Source organism: Delphinapterus leucas, chromosome 13 (genome assembly GCF_059928025.1).
Source record: "Delphinapterus leucas isolate spDelLeu-1000000601 "Yukka" chromosome 13, BTC_Dleu_Yukka2, whole genome shotgun sequence".
NCBI lineage: Eukaryota > Metazoa > Chordata > Mammalia > Artiodactyla > Monodontidae > Delphinapterus > Delphinapterus leucas.
In genome coordinates, this window is record NC_143141.1 from 13,576,702 (window position 1) to 13,595,916 (window position 19,215).

At 48.1% G+C, this 19,215-nt stretch overlaps 1 protein-coding gene across 1 annotated transcript; it reads left to right on the top strand.

Moving 5' to 3' along the window:
• The first annotated feature begins 5,783 nt into the window (after positions 1-5,783).
• FOXI3 (forkhead box I3) lies at positions 5,784-9,690 on the top strand. Its single transcript, XM_022556119.2, has 2 exons — positions 5,784-6,486; positions 8,872-9,690. Exons 1-2 carry the CDS (start codon positions 5,784-5,786, stop codon positions 9,492-9,494), a joined length of 1,326 nt encoding a protein of 441 aa, XP_022411827.2. The 3' UTR covers positions 9,495-9,690.
• The last annotated feature ends 9,525 nt before the right edge of the window (positions 9,691-19,215 follow it).

Here is a 19,215-nt window from a genome sequence, read left to right on the forward strand (position 1 = left end):
ATTGAGCAGGCCCCAATGTCAGGCACTGAACTAGGCACACGGGAAAAATACTAGAGGAGGGAAATAGAGCGGAGGGCTTTCAGCCTGCGTTCCTCAGCTAGGCTGCCTGGCTGTGAATCGGCTTTGAATCCTGGCTGCACACTTAGAAGTTGGGAGACCACAGTTAAATGACTTAACCTCTCTCTCTCTGTTGCTTCATGTGTAGAATGTGGACTAGCAGTTCTTATTTCACAGAATTGCTATAAGAAGTAAATGAGATAACACATGTAAGGTGCTTAGCACCACGCCAGGCATTTAGTACATGTTCCTTAATTGTAAGTGCTCAAAAAAAAAGTGAGCCACAAGAGACACAGTCCCCGGCCTCAGATAACACCCAGTACAGTGGGTGGCTGAACTTCAGAGGAGGAGTTGGTTATTGGAAACGAGGGTCCAGAGAGTTGGATGAAACATGCAAGCAGATGCCGGAGCCATCCAGCAAGACAGGAGGGCTTGAGGGCCTTCTTGCCCTGAGGAGGAAGGAGTTGGGGGAAACGGAGCCTCAGGGCACCATGGGAAGATCCCAGGAGAGCCAGGATGCATTCAATGCAGGGAGATGTCCTACAAGAGTTGAAGACACTCTGGGAGCTGGGTCTGGAGCAGAAGGAAGGGTCTGAGAAGTTAGCTGAGGAAGCTCCAGAATGGAGCTAATCAGCTAGAACCGGAGGCCAGGAAGCTTCCAGAGGATTGGGGAGGGGAGAGTGAGGCCACAGAAAGAGGTGTAAGGCTAAAGCAGGGGAGTGATGTATTAATAATTTTGTTCAAAGGAATTGTTGGATCACCCTTGTTTGGGCTGATAATTTTTTCTTTTATTTTTCTGTATTAAGTACCTGGAACTTCTGTGGTATCCTCAGAGGCTTCAGCCTACAAGAATCCTAAGGATGCATCCCTTTTGCTACACGTCCTGTGCCTAATGTTGGCAGTGGGAAGAAGGCCATGAGCCTTGGGGGTCAGCTGGCTTGTGGCCCAGTGATCCCTGGGCTATGCCCTTGCTTCTGAGCCTCCCTGGGTTTGATTTGTGCCCCTCACTCTGTATTTGCAGCTCATTCCAGTCTTCCCTGACTCCCAGGTGGCTGAGTAGGGGAACAGGCAGGGGCTACTTGGCCAATGGCAACATGAAGGGCTTACAAGGGAACCGTATTCTTTGAACAGAAGGCAAATGCTGGACTTCCCTTGTGGCACAGTGGTTAAGAATCCGCCTGCCAATGCAAGGGACACAGGTTCGATCCCTGGTCCGGAAAGCTCCCATATGCCGCGGAGCAACTGAGCCCGTGCCCCACAACTACTGAGCCTATGCTCTGGAGCCGCGAGCCACAACTACTGAGCCCGTGTGCCACAGCTACGGGAGCCCGCGCACCTAGAGCCCGTGCTCCACAACAAAAGAAGCCACCGCAATGAGAAGCCCACGCACCGCAATGAAGAGCAGCCCCCGCTCGCCGCAACTAGAGAAAGCCCGCGTGCAGCAACGAAAATCCAATGCAGACAAAACTAAATAAAAAAAAAAAATGATCCAGTTCAAATACTGTTTAAAAAAAAAAGAAGAAGAAGACAAATGCTAAATGGGTGGAAAACCTGCTCTCCTAGGGAAAAGGGTTGCCTCAGTTTCCCACCAGCACTTAACATTCAGTAAGTAAAGCCCTAAAAGTTTGTTAAAGGAGCAAACGGACAGCACCTCTGGGTTCTGCTTTAAGCTGCAAGTCGCAGCCTTTGAGGTAGGGGCTGGGAGTGGACAGAGGCTCTTCAGTGTGCCCCGCACTAATGACACTACCAGCTCCAAAAGGAGAACCAATTAAGTGGTCAGAAGTTGGAAAAAGTAAGGAATGAGATACTGGGCCCAGCTCCCGTTGACGCAAGATCTTTTCTTCCATAATCCATCCCATCTTCACCAAAACAATAAGTGCACTAATTAATCTTACATATTTTAGCCTACGTGATAGAGTTATTCACCTCATTTTTCCAAAAACTGTATTCTCCGATTACAATTTGAGTTTTCTTGCTTTCTTTTCTCACCTCTTCTGGTTCCTTTTTCATCTCCACTTGCACCCAGAGTTTGGTTTTTACCTTACTCTGATTTCTTGTTTCATAAAGGCCAAACCGTCTTACGTCTATTGAAGACAAAAAAGCAGGTATTTTCTGAAATGTTCTTTCCATCACTCTAGTAAATGATTTTCAGAGTTGGACTTTTTCTGCACATCTGAGTAATGCTTCTATTCCTTTTTGCTATAGAAATTTTCCCCAGGTCCCAAAGTTCCATTTTGTGTGTTTGGTTTGTGTGTGTGTGTGTGTGTGTGTGTGTGTGTGTTTACTCATCCTTGAATGGGCTTATTTATATTCCAACATGGCATTTGTAAGTAGTCATTCCTTAATTCAACAGGTACGAACTTTTCAAAAATTGATATTTGTTTGTCCTCTGGTGGGCAAGGTGTTTCAAAAACGGAATTACATATAAGGATTCAACTTCAAAGAGCCTCTGATTTATGAGAAGAGGTAAGATAGGTATAATAACTAGAGTGCAAGGTAGAAAGCCAGGTGGGGGACATGGGTAGAGTTCATAATTTCTGCTTGTGGCCTTTTTCATAGATGATACAAAGTAAACAATGATGCTGAAATTGGGAAGGACTGACTCTGTTCACAGTTCAATGTTGTTCTAAGTCACAGCCATTAGGAATTAAGACCACTGAGGCTATTTCCAACTTATGTTACCTTTTTCTTCCTCGGTAAATATGGAAAAATACTAGCAAACACTAACGTGCCAAGGTTTCTATGATGCTATCAATCAATGAGCGTAAGGAATTTTACATTCTGTTACAGTGTTTGTTACAAAATAACTACATTCCATCATAAATCACTGTTGTCGCTCAAAGAAGCCTCAAGAATATTACCAAATGTCAGTGGAAAATAAACGAGATGTTTTCCTTGGGTTGAATAATTTCTCAAAATGTTTTATTTTCCAGTGATGAAAACATGTAACATGTAATAGATACATTAATCAATTGCCTCGATTATATTCTTTTGTGAAAAGGGAATTTGACAAAACGTCATTACAGGAAACTTACATTTTAAGCATAGTTTTTTTTTTTAAATTTTTATTTATTTATTTTTGGCTGCTTTGCGTCTTCGTTGCGCGGGCTTTCTCTAGTTGCGGCGAGTGGGGGCTACTCTTCAATGCAGTGCACAGGCTTCTCACTGCCGCGGCTTCTCTTGTTGCGGAGCACGAGCTCTAGGTGCACAGGCTTCAGTAGTTGTGGCGTGCGGGCTTCAGTAGTTGTGGCACGCGGACTCAGTAGTTGTGGTTTGCGGGTTCTGGAGCGCAGGCTCAGTATTTGTGGTGCACGGGCTTAGTTGCTCCGCAGCATGTGGGATCTTCCCGGAACAGGGCTCGAACCCGTGTCCCCTGCATTGGCAGGCGGATTCTTAACCACTGCGCCACCAGGGAAGTCCCTAAGCATAGTTTTTAACTTTTTTTCCCCTAAGTATAGTTTTAATCTTTTTTTTCCCTAAGTGCACCAACTGCTTTTTAAATTTAATTTTTTTAAAAAACGGGGATTTAAAATACTATTTTAATTTTGAATTAAAAACTCAGATTATGACCAATGATAGTTTTAAGCTTATCTAATTAATATGTGATTTAAAAATAGATAGAAAAGAGTATAACTTCCAAACCCCTAGAGGGGGTGTCCACCTCACAGATCCTTATCTGGATAAATGCTGTAACAAAGGCAAGGAGACGCTAGGTGGCTCCATGATTTTTAAATAAAATTAAAGTCCGCAAAAGATAATGCATAGTCAAGGAACAAAATATCTCTACTGGGCTGAACCTTTAACCCAAACAAGAAACAATAATCTTCAATCATGGTCTCTCACTCAGGATAATTTGGAGTATAGGGTTAAGAGTTAAACTAAAACAAAACAAAACAAAACAAAAACAAACTTTCAGGACTGCAAAGTATATATGGGTAAGCAATTTGCTAAAAAATAAGGGAAGGCATTATATTATATTCTTAAGGACATCAATTACTAAGGGGGAGATGGTTTCAAATTTTTCCTAATTTATTGCCATCTAGTTTGCCAGCTCTTCTTGTGGACTTTCTCTTTTTAGTTTAAGTTTTAAATTTACAAAAAAATATTAAATTGGGGCATTATAACTTATTAAAAATTGTTTTCCTTCCTTATAGCTGTCACCCTTATTAACATCGCAAGAGAAACAGCAAAACAAAACAGCTTCGTTTGGGTTATTTGGGAAGGAAAACAAAAGCACGGTGCTTATCTAAACTAGGAAACCTAACTCAAAATACGACTAAGGCAAACACTATTCCATTCTATATCATCTGCGAGGAGATTGAAAGAAATTGCGTGACAAGAATTCCTTTCCGGTTTCACAAAAGACGAGAAAAATGTTACATCTGAAGTGTGATTTGCATTTTAGAACCAAAATTTGCTCGTTAGATGTTTCTGGATTTCATTTTTTACGAAGTGAGGTAGCAGAAGACGATCATTTTCCTGAAAGTATATAACTAACTTTGTCCTGAAAATAAATGCGGGGTGGTGGAGGGGAGGGGTTTCCGAATTATTAAATATTCTGAACTGTCAGTCTGCAATTGGCTAATAGAAAAAAATCTTTTCCCCCACCCTCTCCCTTAAACGAGAATCTCAGACCGGTCACTTCTTAAGAGCATATTTAGGAATCGTTTTAATTGTAAAAGAAACAGTTTTCTTATCGTTGTTCGGGGCCAGTAAGTAACGATCGCGTGGCACGTGGGGTCCACACAGTACTTCACTGGTTTTGTTTGTTTTTCCAGGCAGGAGCCGCATTTGAAAACTTACAAAAGTAGAGGGCAAGTCTTCTACCTAAATGAGCGCTTCTTGCACAGTTTAAATTACAGTTGGCTTTAAAATGCTAATTCCGAACCCCCTTATTTCAATGTCTTTGAAAACGTTCACCCTTCTGTTTTGAAAGACAACAAATCACACCAAAAGACTGCGCAAACGTGACCTAAATGAACATGTTTCCCGAATGTGAACGAACCTATCGTGATGTTTAGAGACGTGGTTAGAGAAATTAAAAACCGATTTCAGTCCCTCCCTTCAGAATTCCCCAGGAGAAGGGATATCTTTCGTATACCCCAAAGACTTGTAAATCACGTCTATTATTTTCGACTGTGAGCCGATCGGTCGAGACCGGACGTGAATCCGGCAACTCGATGACAAAAGGTGTAGCTCCAGGTCGAAATACCAAAGGGGGCTAGGCAGGTGGCCTGAGCGGCCACCCAGAGTTAACTTACAGACTTTTTAGAAAACAGTAGTACCGTCTCGGGTGATCTCTTTGTTTTGATATTCGTTATTTTATTTCGTTATTGTGCTGAGGACACGGTGGTTAGGAACGGGGAGCGCCTCGCTCGAATCCTGCAGGCGCCAGCCTCCCCCGGTTCCCCTGGCCCCCGGGGCTCCCCTGGCCTGGCGAGGAGGGGCTGCAGGGGCGGGGCGGGGCGGGGCGCGGCGGGCGGGGCGGGCGGCGCGAGGTTTCCGCGCGCTCGGCCGGGACGCGCGGGCAGGTGGGGCGTGGCGGGGGCGTGGAGAGCCGCGGCCCGCGGGCCGCCGCCCAGCCCCGGGACCTGCCCGGGAGGAGTCGCGCCGCCGACGGTTATAAGAAGCCAGCCTGTCGGCGCTCCGCGCGCACCCTCCCCCGCCCAGAACACCGGTCGCCCGGCCAGGGCCGAGGCGGGGCCGCAGGGTTGGCCTCCAAAGGGATGCTCTCGCCCGAGCGGCGAGATCAGCCCCGCTCGCCCCTCGCCGCCGCCGCCGCGCCGCACCCGCCGACGGTCGCCGACATGGCTCTCTACTGCGGCGACAACTTCGGCGTGTACTCGCAGCCCGGCCTGTCCCCGGGCGCCGCCGCCCCGGGCGCCCCCCCGGCCGCCCGGGCGCCCTACGGTCTGGCCGACTATGCCGCGCCGCCGGCCGCAGCCGCCAACCCCTACCTGTGGCTCAACGGGCCGGCCGTGGGCGGTCCCCCTGCCGCCGCCGCGTACCTGGGAGCCCCGCCGCCGCCGCCGCCGCCGCCCCCCGGGGGCGCGCCCGGGCCCTTCCTGCAGCCACCGACCGCCGCCGGCACCTTCGCCTGCGCGCAGCGGCCCTTCGCGCAGCCCGCGGCCGCAGCGCCCGCCTCGCCCGCCGGGCCCGCGGCGCCCGGGGAGCTGAGCTGGCTGTCCATGGCCAACCGCGAGGACCTGATGAAGATGGTGCGGCCGCCCTACTCGTACTCGGCGCTCATCGCCATGGCCATCCAGAGCGCGCCCGAGCGCAAGCTCACGCTCAGCCATATCTACCAGTTCGTGGCCGACAGCTTCCCCTTCTACCAGCGCAGCAAGGCCGGCTGGCAGAACTCCATCCGCCACAACCTGTCGCTGAACGACTGCTTCAAGAAGGTGCCCCGCGACGAGGACGACCCAGGTGAGGGCGGACAGGTGCTTCCCGGCCGGTCCCTTACCCCACCCCCCACCCCCAACTCACACACGCGCAGAGACTGGCCAGTTAGGGTTAAAGGTAAAGAACCTGAATCCTCAAGCAGAGAGCCGCCCCTGGGTGATGTTCCTCAGGCCGCTGGAAGGGCCGGTCGAGTTGCAGGGAGGTGGGTTAGGAATAAGAACACGGGTGGGCTCTCAGATAAGGGATGGCTGTAAAGATTCAGATGAGCTGAGAATCCCATTACATTTCACGAGAGAGGTGGGGAGAGACCGGGAGTTGGAACACGCTGTCCGTAGATGTACTTCCTCCTGTCTCGGGTTCCAGAGAGACTCACTGTGCCCTTCGTGGGACACGTACTGTCCCTACCTTAAGACATGATTCGAGGATGGTGGCACGGGCATCGCGAGACGGGGGGTCGAGGGATCAGGGAGCTTGAGCTGGGTCCTGCAGATTGTGGTTTGGGAACCTTATGTATTTAGAAATGTAAAAATGAAAACCCCAAGTTTGCTTCGTTCGGATCTAACCCCCGGGGGTGAGGAGGGCTGGGTTACCATGGCGTGTTAGTGGTTTCCCTCTTACCTGAGGAGTGAGGTGGAGAAAAGCTCAAAAATGAAACAGAATCTTACCTGAGGTTTTCAGAAGGAGCCCAGGACTAGGGGTGTGAGGGGAGAGTCGTGATAGGAAAAAGGGAAGAGAAAACTGTTTCAGTTGCCCTCTACAGAGATCCAGGATTTTGTGTAAATTATGTGAATGCCCTGGAGTATTTGTACCTAAAGTCATTCTCGAGCAGTGCTTTCCAATTGAAATACAGTACAACCCACACGTGGCTGTGAATTGTCTTGTAGCCACGTGAAAAAAGTGAAAAGAAGCTGGTGAAAACGTTTTTTAATTTCATTTCGACATAGAACAAATATAAAAAATTATCAGTGAGCTACTTTCCATTATTCTTTTGGTACTAAGTCTTCAAACTCCTATGTGTGTGTTTGACACCACATCTCACTTGGGACTAACCGCTTTTCAAGTGCTTAGCAGCCACGTTTGGCTAGTGGTTACTGTACTGGACAGAGCATGCAGTTCTAGAAGATAACATCTTCCAGATCTGGCTTCTCAATCACCTGAGATGATCATGTCAATTGTCATGTATACTCCTCGACTTTCTAAAAAGGTCGAGGATCTCTAGCCAGTGTCTTATCGAAGCTTTTGGTACCAGGAACTTCCCTGGAGGGCCAGTGGTTAAGACTCCGAGCTTCCACTGCCGGGGTACAGGTTTGATCCCTGATCCAGGGAACTCAGATCCAGCATGCCACGCGGCATGCCCGCCCCCCCCCCAAAAAAAAAAAAAGAAAAAAGCTTTTGGTACCAAGGTAGATATGTGAATAAGTTTTTTTCCTGCAACTACTTGCAGAAAATGTGTAGGTGGAGGTAATGGATATGGGGGAGTGTGTGCTAGTAGTTAAGAATGCTGAGTCTAGAGCCAGCCTGCTTAAATCCTGGCCCTACCTACCGTTGCTAACTGGAAAGACGGCAGGTTGCTAACCAATCTGCACCTCAGTTTTCCCATCTGAAAAATGGAGGCCATAATACTGCCTGTCTCCAAAGAGCTGTGAGGAGTAACTGAAGTTATCCATGCAGAGAATTCACTACAGGATAAGCGCTTTACAGTATTTGCAAATGCCAAAGATTCTTTTTACCAGAAGTGAAAATAGCTGTTGGGAGATAAAATCCTCCAAGACGATAGATCTTTTTTACTTCCATTGTGCTCAAAAGGGAGAGAAATTTTCTAAGCAGAAGACTAGCATTGCATGCATTAAATGGGGCCCTGATCTCTGAGATTGGCCTGGTGGAGGAAGAGCTTGGAAGAGATGCAGGGGTGCCTCCTGCCCTAGGCAAGGAAGGGGTGTGGAGCCTCCTTGTACTCCAAATATATGCCATCCAAGGCATTGTTCAACCAGTCACTTCCCCAGTAATAACCTGATTTTGTTCGGCAAGGCAGAGGGTTGGGTATTGGAGGTTGCCTTTTTCCAATGGAGTATTTTTTGGGGGGCAAGTATTGCTCCCTTTCAGCAAGTGATAACAGATACTGTTTCTTCACTCACTCACTATGGTGTGGCTACTTTGCGGAGATCTATCATTTAACCCTCACAGCCAACCTGTGAGGTGTACTGTTCTTATCCCTATCTCTACAGATAAATGAGGCTCAGTTAGTGCCATCTCCCACAAAAGGATGCATTTGAACAGCAGACTGGTTTGAGCATCTCTGTCGGAGTTTCACGAGAGCCTGCCCACCAGCCCCCTATCACATGCGAAGCTTGAGTACATGAGCCTGAACCGCGTCCTCCCCTAACTCAGCTTTCTTTCTCATCTCCATAGGGAAAGGTAATTACTGGACCCTGGATCCAAACTGTGAGAAAATGTTTGACAATGGGAACTTCCGTCGGAAGCGAAAGCGCCGCTCGGAAACCAGCAGCACCCCTACGGTGGCCGTGGGGACCTCGAAAACAGAAGAAGGGCTCTCCCCAGGACTGGGGTCTGGAGTGGGTGGGAAGCCAGAAGGAGACAGCTCCCCGGCGTTGCTGAGGCCCTCTCAGTCCCCAGAGCCTCCTGAGGGCACCAAGAGTACCGCCTCCTCCCCAGGAGGGTCCGTGCTCTCCTCCACCCCTTGCCTGAACAGCTTCTTCAGCAGCCTTAGCACGCTAAGTGTTAACAGCAGTGGGAGCACCCAGCGAGTGCTCCCCGGTGGCCGCCCCCTAGGGATCCAGGGGACCCAGATGCCCTCGGGCGGCGCGTTCCCCCCCAGCTCAGTCCCGGAGGCCTCGCCAGACACCTCGCAGCTGAGTCACAGCACCAGCAATGGCAGCAGCCAGAGGTCTTCCTACTACAGCCCCTTCCCTGCCAGCACCAGCGGGGGACCAAGCAGCCCCTTCAGCACCCCTTTCTACAATTTCAGCATGGTCAACAGCCTCATCTACCCCCGGGAGGGCTCCGAGATATAGACCCCCCGCTTCCCAGACTTGACTATGGACACCTGAAATCGTGTTGAAAATGCAGATTCCAAGGCAGTAGGTCTGGGGCAAGAACTGAGACTCCGCATTTCTCCGAAGCTCCCGGCTGAGCTTGCGGTCCACTGACCACACTTGGAGTAGCGTGGATGCAGTAGGTAACTGTTTCTACAGCCCGGCAAACTTTGACAGGTTTCCCTGGAGAGAAATCCAGCTCACTCTGTTCTGGGATCATGCCCGTGAGCCCTGTGAGGGCATGGACCACGTGTGTTTGTTCATCACTGTATATCAGGGTCACAAGCTCAGATGGGTCCAGGGACCGGCTACAAAAACAAGTGAATTAAGTTATTGGGTCGGAAAAAGATAACAGTTGGCACTGGAAGCAGTTGGGAGTGGTTGGGACCTTCGAGCTGAAGGCTGCTGTGGGCAGCTGGTTATCTCCTGCTTGACAGCATTCTGAGTTTTCTAGAAAAGTCAGAGACCTGGATTTTTTTTTTAAATTTTTTTTTAAATGAATTTATTTATTTTTATTTTTGGCTGCGTTGGGTCTTCATTGCTTCACGCAGGCTTTCTCTAGTTGTGGCGAGCAGGGCCTGCTCTTCGTTACGGTGCGTGGGCTTCTCATTGTGGTGGTTTCTCTTGTTGCGGAGCACAGGCTCTAGGTGTGCGGGCTTCAGTAGTTGTGGCTCGCGGGCTCAGTAGTTGTGGCTCGCGGGCTCAGTAGTTGCAGCTCGCGGGCACTAGAGCACAGGCTCGGTAGTTGTGGAGCACGGGCTTAGTTGCTCCGTGGCATGTGGGATCCTCCCGGACCAGGGCCCGAACCTGCGTCCCCTGCATTGGCAGGCAGATTCCCAACCACTGCGTCACCAGGGAAGCCCAGAGGCCTGGATTTTTATAGGAAACCTCCATTTGTCTTTTTTGTGGCTATTGAGAGTTTTTCGAATACTGTGCTAGGAAGCGCCACAAATCCTTGAGCTCTACGCAGCTCACAAATCACCTCTGTTTATGCTCAGTGTCAGGTACATGGCAGATACTAATAGCAATAGAACCGCCCAAGCACACCCTGTGTGCCAGGCACTGTTCTAGATACTTGACGTATATTAGCTCGTTTAATCCTCACAACAACCTTGGGAGAGAGGTATTGTTACTCCCCCTCATTTTCTGTATGAGGGCAGTGAACTGCCAAGAAGTTAGTTAACTTGCCCAAGGCCATACAGATAGTAAGTCATGGACCCAGGATCCAGTTTTGGCCGTGTGTGTGTGTGTGTGTGTGTGTGTGTGTGTGTGTGTGTGTGTGTGTGTGTGTTTTGTTTTTTAGGGTTTTTTGTTTTGTTTTGTTTTGTTTTGTTGTTTTTTGACCTCACTGTGTGGCTTGCGGTACCTCTGTCCCCCGACCAGGGATTGAACCCAGGCCACGGCAGTGACAGTGCCAAATGCTAACCACTAGGCCACCAGGGAACTCTCACCAGGATCCAGTTTTAAGGCGGTCTGGCTCCAGAGTCAGTGCTTGTAAGCTTTGTGTTCTAGTGTGTTCTAGTTCCTGAAAAGCAAAGGCACCAACATGCATAGGCAGACATGGTGTCTAAAGAGTAGGAATGAGCTAGGTTTCATCTGACCAAAGATTCTGGTTGAAATCAGTATCACTTGAGACATTCTGAGCAGCGAGGTTGGACACGAGCTCTGTCTTACTTCTGCTGCCATATTTCTGAGGTTTGGGGTGACCATCCTAATTAATTGGCATCCTATCCGTTTTAGCATTTGTCCTGGATTTTTCGTCTTTGAAACAAAGTTTTCGAATTTTATTAAAAGTAGTTTTTAAATGGAATTTTTATAAGTTTTTAAAATAAGACATTTGTGGTCAAAAAATTTTTTTTATGTAATTTATTTTTAACATTCCCTTCTACTCCTCAAGAGGTATCTTCCTTTAAATAGTTTTTTATGGTCACCCTCCTGGTGCCCAACAGCATGTCTGTACATGGCAGACATGCAGCCACTGTTTGAACTTATCCAGAAAGTGTGAACTAACATGCAGGTAGTTGGTGATTTTATTGGAATAGCGATGTATTAAGATGAAGATAATGTCCTATGAATTGTTTTTTGGACCATGTTGTTTGGTCTTTGATGGGAGCGTTGCTGGTTCGGGATTTTAATTTTTTTAGAAAAAGGAACACAAATTCATTGGAAAAATTTTTTGAACTTTCCCCTGTGTATTCTTTTTTGAGACTCTCACAGTGTTACTGTTAAATTTGAATTTTGAAATATACATACAGAAAATTATTTTTTGAAAAGTCTATTGCGGTATAAATAACATCACCATTACTTTGTAAATATTATGCAGGAGGACAACCAAAGAGACTACCTACCGCCGTATTGTGTGTACAGAAAAACGCTTTCTATAGATATTTTTCTATGTGAAAAACTGTATGGACTTTTATAAATACTGTTTCTAACACAATTCTATATTTGTAAATTAATTTATAATGTGAACTGGGACAAAGTTTTTTTTCCCCAAAAAAGCACACCGCATGCTGGAAATCACATGAAATAAACTTTAAGTGGGATGACTTATGGCTACTTTTTAGGCATTACTGTTTTTCTGTCTTTAACTTCTTTCTCCTAAAGGAATAGAGCTATAAGTGGCATGGCATGGAGGCTGCTACAGGGATTTTTGTGTGTTGAGAGAGCGAGCGATTGATTTTTTTTTTTTTTAATTGGATTTGTTCCACCTACACACATCCTAAAGGGTTGGAATGAAACAGTTCTGGAGGATCTCTAGGCATATGAGCATTTTATTTATTTTTAACAGAGTAACGGTTCTGTCATTTAGTTTAAACTAAGTTTCAGTGCACCAGATAATTTGTGTTCCAGAAAGAAATGGTGCTGTAAGGCCCCACGAGCTGGCAGCGCTCCTCAGGGGAAGCTCTGGCTTTGGCTGTTGTGGTCCTCAAGGGGGCCATGGGCAGCTCATCGTTTCCAAGGAAATTGCTAGGAAACTTGAACTTGGCCCCAGCTAGAAGAAACCTGAAAGATAAGGTTTCTAGCCTAGGGTTTCATCAGCACTATAGATATTTGGAGAGGGATAACCCATTGTAGAGGTTGCCCTGTACACCACAGAACGTTTAGTAGCATCTCTAGTCTCTACCCATTAGATACCAGAAGCACTCCCCCTTCCTCCCCGCCCCCTCCCCCCCAGGACCTGGCCATGTGTGACAACCAAAAGTTTCTCCAGACATTGACAAATGTCCCCTGGGGGGCAAAATTAGACCTGGATGAGAACCACTGATCTAGACCAACACCCACAATTGGCCAGGGAGGAAATGGAGACCCCTCACTACCCCACACAAAGTCCTAGGCTCTATGGCTAGCAGAGGAGCCCTGAATGAATGAGGCCTCTGGGCTCTGGTACAGGACAGTTTCTGTCCTATGAAATGGCTTTTCTCTTCAATGAGTTGTGAGTAGAAGCAGCCCAACGATTGTGGCATTTCTCAGAACAGATCTACCTGTTTGCCAGTCGCATTGGAGGTAGACTCGCCATATTTTAGTTGCTTGTTGTACATGCTTATGGTAGCTTCCTTCGTGGCATCTATATCTATTAATAGAGACCTCGGCTGGGAATAATTCTGACCAAACAAAATTAAACTATCTGGGTTATTATTATTTGATAGGGATGGTGGTGCGGAGAACAGACTTTTAAGGATTTTTTGGAAAGAAAGATACATTAAAAGAATGTGATTAACCTGTATTTGGAAGCATCTAAATCTGGGTGTTTGATAGCTATGAAATGCCAGAACGATGGCATTTATGAAAACAAAGGCGAAGAGGAGAATCCACTTCTGATCTCCCAGACAACCGCAAAGGGCAGCAGGGTGGCTCAGTCCCCCGAGCTGAGCCGGGGACCAAAGAAGCTGTGCCCAGGGCAGGTCTCCATCCGGGAACTGCCTCCTGCTGGGCCTGGGATTAAAGGGAAAGAGACGGAGCTGCCTGTGCCTGTGATGTTTCCAGGTCAAAGTCTGCACTGGCATCCAATTGACACCCATTTCCTGCATCTGTGACATTTTCTGCCTGAGAACCAGGTCAGGAATTCTGGACCTGAGCTAGATTTCACTTTCCGTTGTTCGGGACAATACCGAGAAGAAGACGTACCCCTCCATCCCCATGTAGTTTAGCGCCCTTCTTTCTCTGGGGTTCTCCCAGAGTCTAGGGCCTGGTGTCAAGTTGCAGCCCAGGCTGAGGACCTTTGGGCACATGTATAACTTAAAGCATCTGCCTTTCGACCTTCTAGGACCTGGTGTACCTTTTAGAATAAGACAGGGGTAAAGGAGAATTTGAAAAACTAATAAGCAGGTTTCAGGTTTCCTTCTTGATACTTTTACATCCTTTATCTTCTTGAGCTTACTGGGAAAAGGCAGCCGGGGAGCCCAGAGGCTTTGAAAACTGGGCACCTTTGCCCCCTTAACTCCTCCCCCAGCTCCCCAGGGCTCTCCAGGCAAAATGGGCCAAGCTTTGGTGCCCCAATGCCCCCCCCCCGACACACCCCGGAAGAAGGAACATCACTGAACTTCAGAGGAAACTCCCACACTGTGCTTCTCTACCTCTCTGAGACTTACTAGAACTTGGAAAGAGCCTAAATCTTCAGGATCTAAATGGTTTTTTAATCTTCTTGAGCTGCTCTAGTAGATAAAACCTTGAGGTTTTTCATGAAAAAGAAATCCGTGGTGCTTTCCTGAGGCAGGGATTTGCTGGTTTCTGGGGTAGAGACCTGGGGGCCTGTGGCCTTGCCTTTTGTCATGGAAAGCAGTCAGCTGTGCTTGTGGCTGGGTGGCTGGCACCGCTGGAAGAAGAAGGAATTTCCTGTCAGGTTTGAAAACAAAAAAAGGTCAAAAAAGACCTGATACCTACAGAATTCCTCCCTACCTTTTTATTTATGATGTTGGGGGATCATCGCCAAAACCCTGGGAGGCCTGGAGAACAGTCCTTTATCATTTTAAAAAAGGTAAACATTACAATAATAATAACTCTCTTATTAGGTGCCAAGCACAGTCCTAAAATATATATATATTAAATTTAAAAAAACAACTCTATGAAGTGGATACTGTCACTCATTTCACCAATGAGAATACTGAGACCCAGGAAGTTTGTATAACTAAGCCAAGGTCAAAAATCTAAGTGGTTGCTGCAGGTAAGTGGTTGAACTGAGATTCAAAATCAGGCCATCTGATGTCACAGCCTACCTGCCCTTAACCTACTATAATGCCGCTCCATTTTGAAGATGAGAAACAGAGAGGTTAAGTGACTTGCCCAAGGCCACACAGCTTGCTGGTTGCAGATTTGGGCTTAGAACCCAGGCTCCTGCCCTGCCACCCACTCCCTTCTTCTCTTCAGGCACTTCATTTGTAAACTCCTTGAGGTTGGTTTTTGTGTCCAGGGCTCCTTTTCAGGGATACAGGAAGGTAAACAGAGAGAAGTCACTTTTCCTTGACATGTCCTCCTTTGCAGGATAAGCCAGCAGCCAGATCAGAGGCCCAGATCTCAGGCTCTGAAGCGGCAGGGGGAAGCCAGATGTTGGAGGTGCTGATTTGGAACCTTGGACTTTGAACATAAATCTGGAAATGTATCCACTGACTCAGCAAATCCCTTTGGGCAGCAGGCCCTGTGCTAGGCATTGAGGATACTAAGATGACTAGACCCACTCAGATCCTTAGCAAGCATGGTAGGGCCTAGAACAGATGTACACAGGGTAGGGAAGATCCACAGGAAGGGACTGAGCTTCCCTCACGCAGCTGCCAGCCTCCTCCAAGGGAGACAGAATGACTTCACCTCTGGGAAGAGCAGTGGGCAATTTCCCTGTCCTGGGCCGAGAAGCTGCAGCCCTGCCACTGTCTCCTTCACCCCATGTCTCCCCTGTGCTCCTGCTGGGAGGAGACAATACCAGGGCCTTATTCAAAACCGTGGTGCTTCTGGACTGACAGAAGGGGCAGAGCAACCATGGTCAAGCGGTCAAAGGGAGTTCCCTTCAAGGCCTCAGGCCTTGGTGCACGACTACAGTCAGTTCCACTACACCGTTGCCCTTCCAGCCCTGGGCGCTTTCCAGCCACACCAACAAGCATCAAGACTTGCGGCCCCAACTCCACCGCACTTCAAAGGAGCTTCGAGGGACTTCCCTGGCTGTCCAGTGGTTAAGACTCCGTGCTTCCACTACAGGGGATGAAGTTTCGATCCCTGGTCAGGGAACTAAGATCCCGCAAGCCGAGATGCGGCTATAAAACCAAAACAATACAAATAAGCAAACAAAAGGAGGTTCGAGGCTGCAAGCATGCTGGGGTCCCCTCCTCCCCAGTTTACTCTCTCGAAAGGCATTAAGCAAACCACAGTGCAGGGATGCCTCTGCTCCAGGTTGGGATCAGCAAGTGGGGCATTACCAAGCACAAGGATCTCTTCCCTCTCAGCCCCAAAGATGATGCCAACTCACCCTATCACATCACTCTCACCTCCAACTGCCCCCACCTGGGCTGACCCATAGGCACTGTGACCGTGGCCCCTTTGTACAAACTCCCTGGGTGGGCCTCTGTCTTCTGGATAAAATGGATAATAGCGGTATCTCCTTCACAGGACTCTTGAGAGGGTTAATGCATCTATTTTATATTGAATCTGTATGTTTGCCCAGCAGTAACATCCGGAAGGGCCTCAGCATCCACTCACAGAACCTCCACTTGTTTCTTCTCAGAAGGTCTGAGGTCAGTGTCACCATTTGTTTGCCCCACAGTCTTGGAGAGTGAATATTATTAGCCTCATATTACAGAAAGGAAAAAGCAGAGTAGGATGGGCTTCCCTCGTGGCACAACGGTTAAGAATCCGCATGCCAATGCAGGGGACACGGGTTCAAGCCCTGGTCCGGGAAGATCCCACGTGCCACGGAGCAACTAAGCCCGCGTGCCACAACTACTGAAGCGCGTGCACCTAGAGCCTGTGCTCCGCAACAAGAGAAGCCCGCGCACCACGATGAAGAGTAGCCCCCACTCGCCGCAACCTAGAGAAAGCCCGCGCACAGCAACGAAGACCCAACGCATCCAAAAATAAAAATAAATACATTTATAAAAAGAAAACAAAAAAACAGAGTAGGAATCTTGGCAAACAGCTGGCTGCCAGGAGCCACGGAGATCTCATAGGAAAGGGAAGTTCACTCATTCATGGCCTCCAGTGAGCGAGTGAGTCACTTAGTAAATGTACCAAACACCTACTAACTTTTATTTTGCTTCCTGTTTCCCTCGCACCCCACCTCCAAGCCTGAAACGAGGACTGTTGGCTCCAGAATCCAAAATTAGTCTGCAGCCCACGACTTCTCACTGGTTCCTCTGCCATCACCACACCTCCCGCCTGGAGGCCTCCCAGCCCTGACTCCTGACTCCCTGCTGTGCACGCTACCTCCATCCCTACCTTTCCAAGCTCATTCTCCATTTGGAGCCCAGAGTAATCTTTTAAACAACAGATATGATGATACTGCTTTCCTGCTTAGAACCTTTTGATAACCTCTATTACTAGCAAACTCCAAAGTTCTTTTGTGCCCTGCATGAACTAGCTCCTGCCCTTACTCATGTAACCCCCGCTCTACTTGGCTCCAGACACTTACAGCTCTGCAGCCCCTCAAGCATTCCAAACTCTTCTGTTTTAGGGTCTTTGCAGTTATTTCCTCTACCATGAGAGCTCAATTCCCCAGACCTTTTTTCTTTCTTTTTTTTTTTGGTCGCACTGTGTGGCATGCAGAATCTTAGTTCCCTGACCAGGGATCGAACCCCTGTAATGGAGGCATGGAATCTTAACCACTGGACCACCAGGGAGGTCCTTCCCCAGATCTTTTCAGGCTTCCACTCAGAGGTCCATCTCCGGAGCAGCTGTCCCTTGAGCATCGTAACCCTTCCCATTTCCATCAAGTCCCCTTGGAAGCCCTTTATAAATTGTTCTTCCCACCGTAACTAAACCCCATTCATGTCTGTCTCCTCCTATTTTACTTATTTTTTTTAATTTTTATTTTTTGGCCGTGCCACGTGGCATGTGGGATCTTAGTTCCCCAGGGATCGAACCCAAGCCCCCTGCAGTGGAAGCGTGGAGTCAACCACTGGACCACCAAGGAAGTCCCTCCTCCTATTTTAAAGTGAAATAATTATCTTATTGATCTTAAAAGAAAAGTACATTTCCCCCCCTCCCTGTGTGAGGAAACTGAGGCACAGAGCATCCCTTTCCACAAGAGTTTCATTGATGATACACCTCATTTGCCCGTCTGTGGTACCACTTAGTCCGTACAGTAGAAAATTTCTCTTTCTCCTCCAGTCTTAAGTGGGCAAAACCCCAGGAATTTTTGCTATGTTTAGCCTGGATTTAGCACTCAGCCGTCCTCCTCTCCCACACATCACTTCCCCCTTTCTGCGTTCATACCTCCCCTGTGTTCTCCCGGAGACGTAAGTCTCAGCCAAACACCTGGAGTCTTTGATCATCAACCCATCAGCTACCTCCCAGCACTCATTTCAGCGACAAGACTTTCAAGTTCTCCCCCTTTACTAGGTCTGGGAAAGGAAGAAAAAAAAAACCACCCGTAGCAGCTGTTACACTGCACCTTTCTTTGCGTACTGGTGGTAAGTGCCAAGGAATTGCTGCTTCAACAAAGATTTTAAAAAACCTTCCTTCAATGGGATTAACTTCCGGGCAGCCGATAATGGCTGCCACACAGCGTCGCAATGTCAGCCACAGAACCCCAGCCTCTTCTACTGCCTTTCCAGGCTGTGTGCCGGATGTCCTGCTGTTTCCAATTTCTTGATTCAGGAACTACGGAGAACATACACATCTTAATAATGGGATTATTGCCATTGCCAAAGTAGTAGTGGGGCTGGCACTTGTGAGGCAATGATCCTCCTTTCCAGCATCTTACATGCTCAGATTCCTCCAAAAGGGCAGCATCACAATTCATCCTGGTGCTCCCAAATGCAGTGACCCTTCATTTGCTCAGCAATTTTTACTAACCACTTTCTATACCTACTCAGAGACCTGGCTAAAATCAAGGTCCCTATAAGGCTGGTGCTTTCATTCTAGGGGAGGAGGGGAAGAAAAGAAGGGGTAAGAGCAGGGTCAAAGTGCTTTGATGGGAGAAATGTGGGGTGCTGTGGGAACTTCTGGGAGAGGCCGCACCCCTCACCTGAGTAGGAGCTGGCGAGGTGAAGAGGGAAGGGAGGGAGGGAAGATGTATGGACAGGAGGAGGCTGTGGCAGCAGAATGGAGGTCTGGAAACCAGAAGCCATGGTTCTTATGGGAACTGAAAGAAGCTGCCCTCAGAGGCAGGTCACATACAGCAGAGTTTTAGGCAGGCAGGGCAGTGGAGTGGGTGGAAGCCTGCGTCAATAGAATAGAACTGGGCAGAATAGAAGAGAAATGAATCAGATTTGTATTTCAAAGCAACTTCTTTGTAGATAATCTTTTGGAAGGACAAGATCTTCTTAGAGAGACCTCTCTGGAAGCTACTGTAGCAAGCAAGAAGTGATGGGAATCTGAAATAAGGTTGGGATAATGAGGAAGAAAACAATGGGAGGTTTGAGGGACATGTAGGATATAGGAAGGTAGACTTTGGGATTTCCAGAAACTGGTGGTCGAGGGAGAAGCATGACTCCAAGATGACATCGGGGTTCTGCCTGAGGTCGTGGGGTGAAAGGTGGTGCCATTCACCAGATCA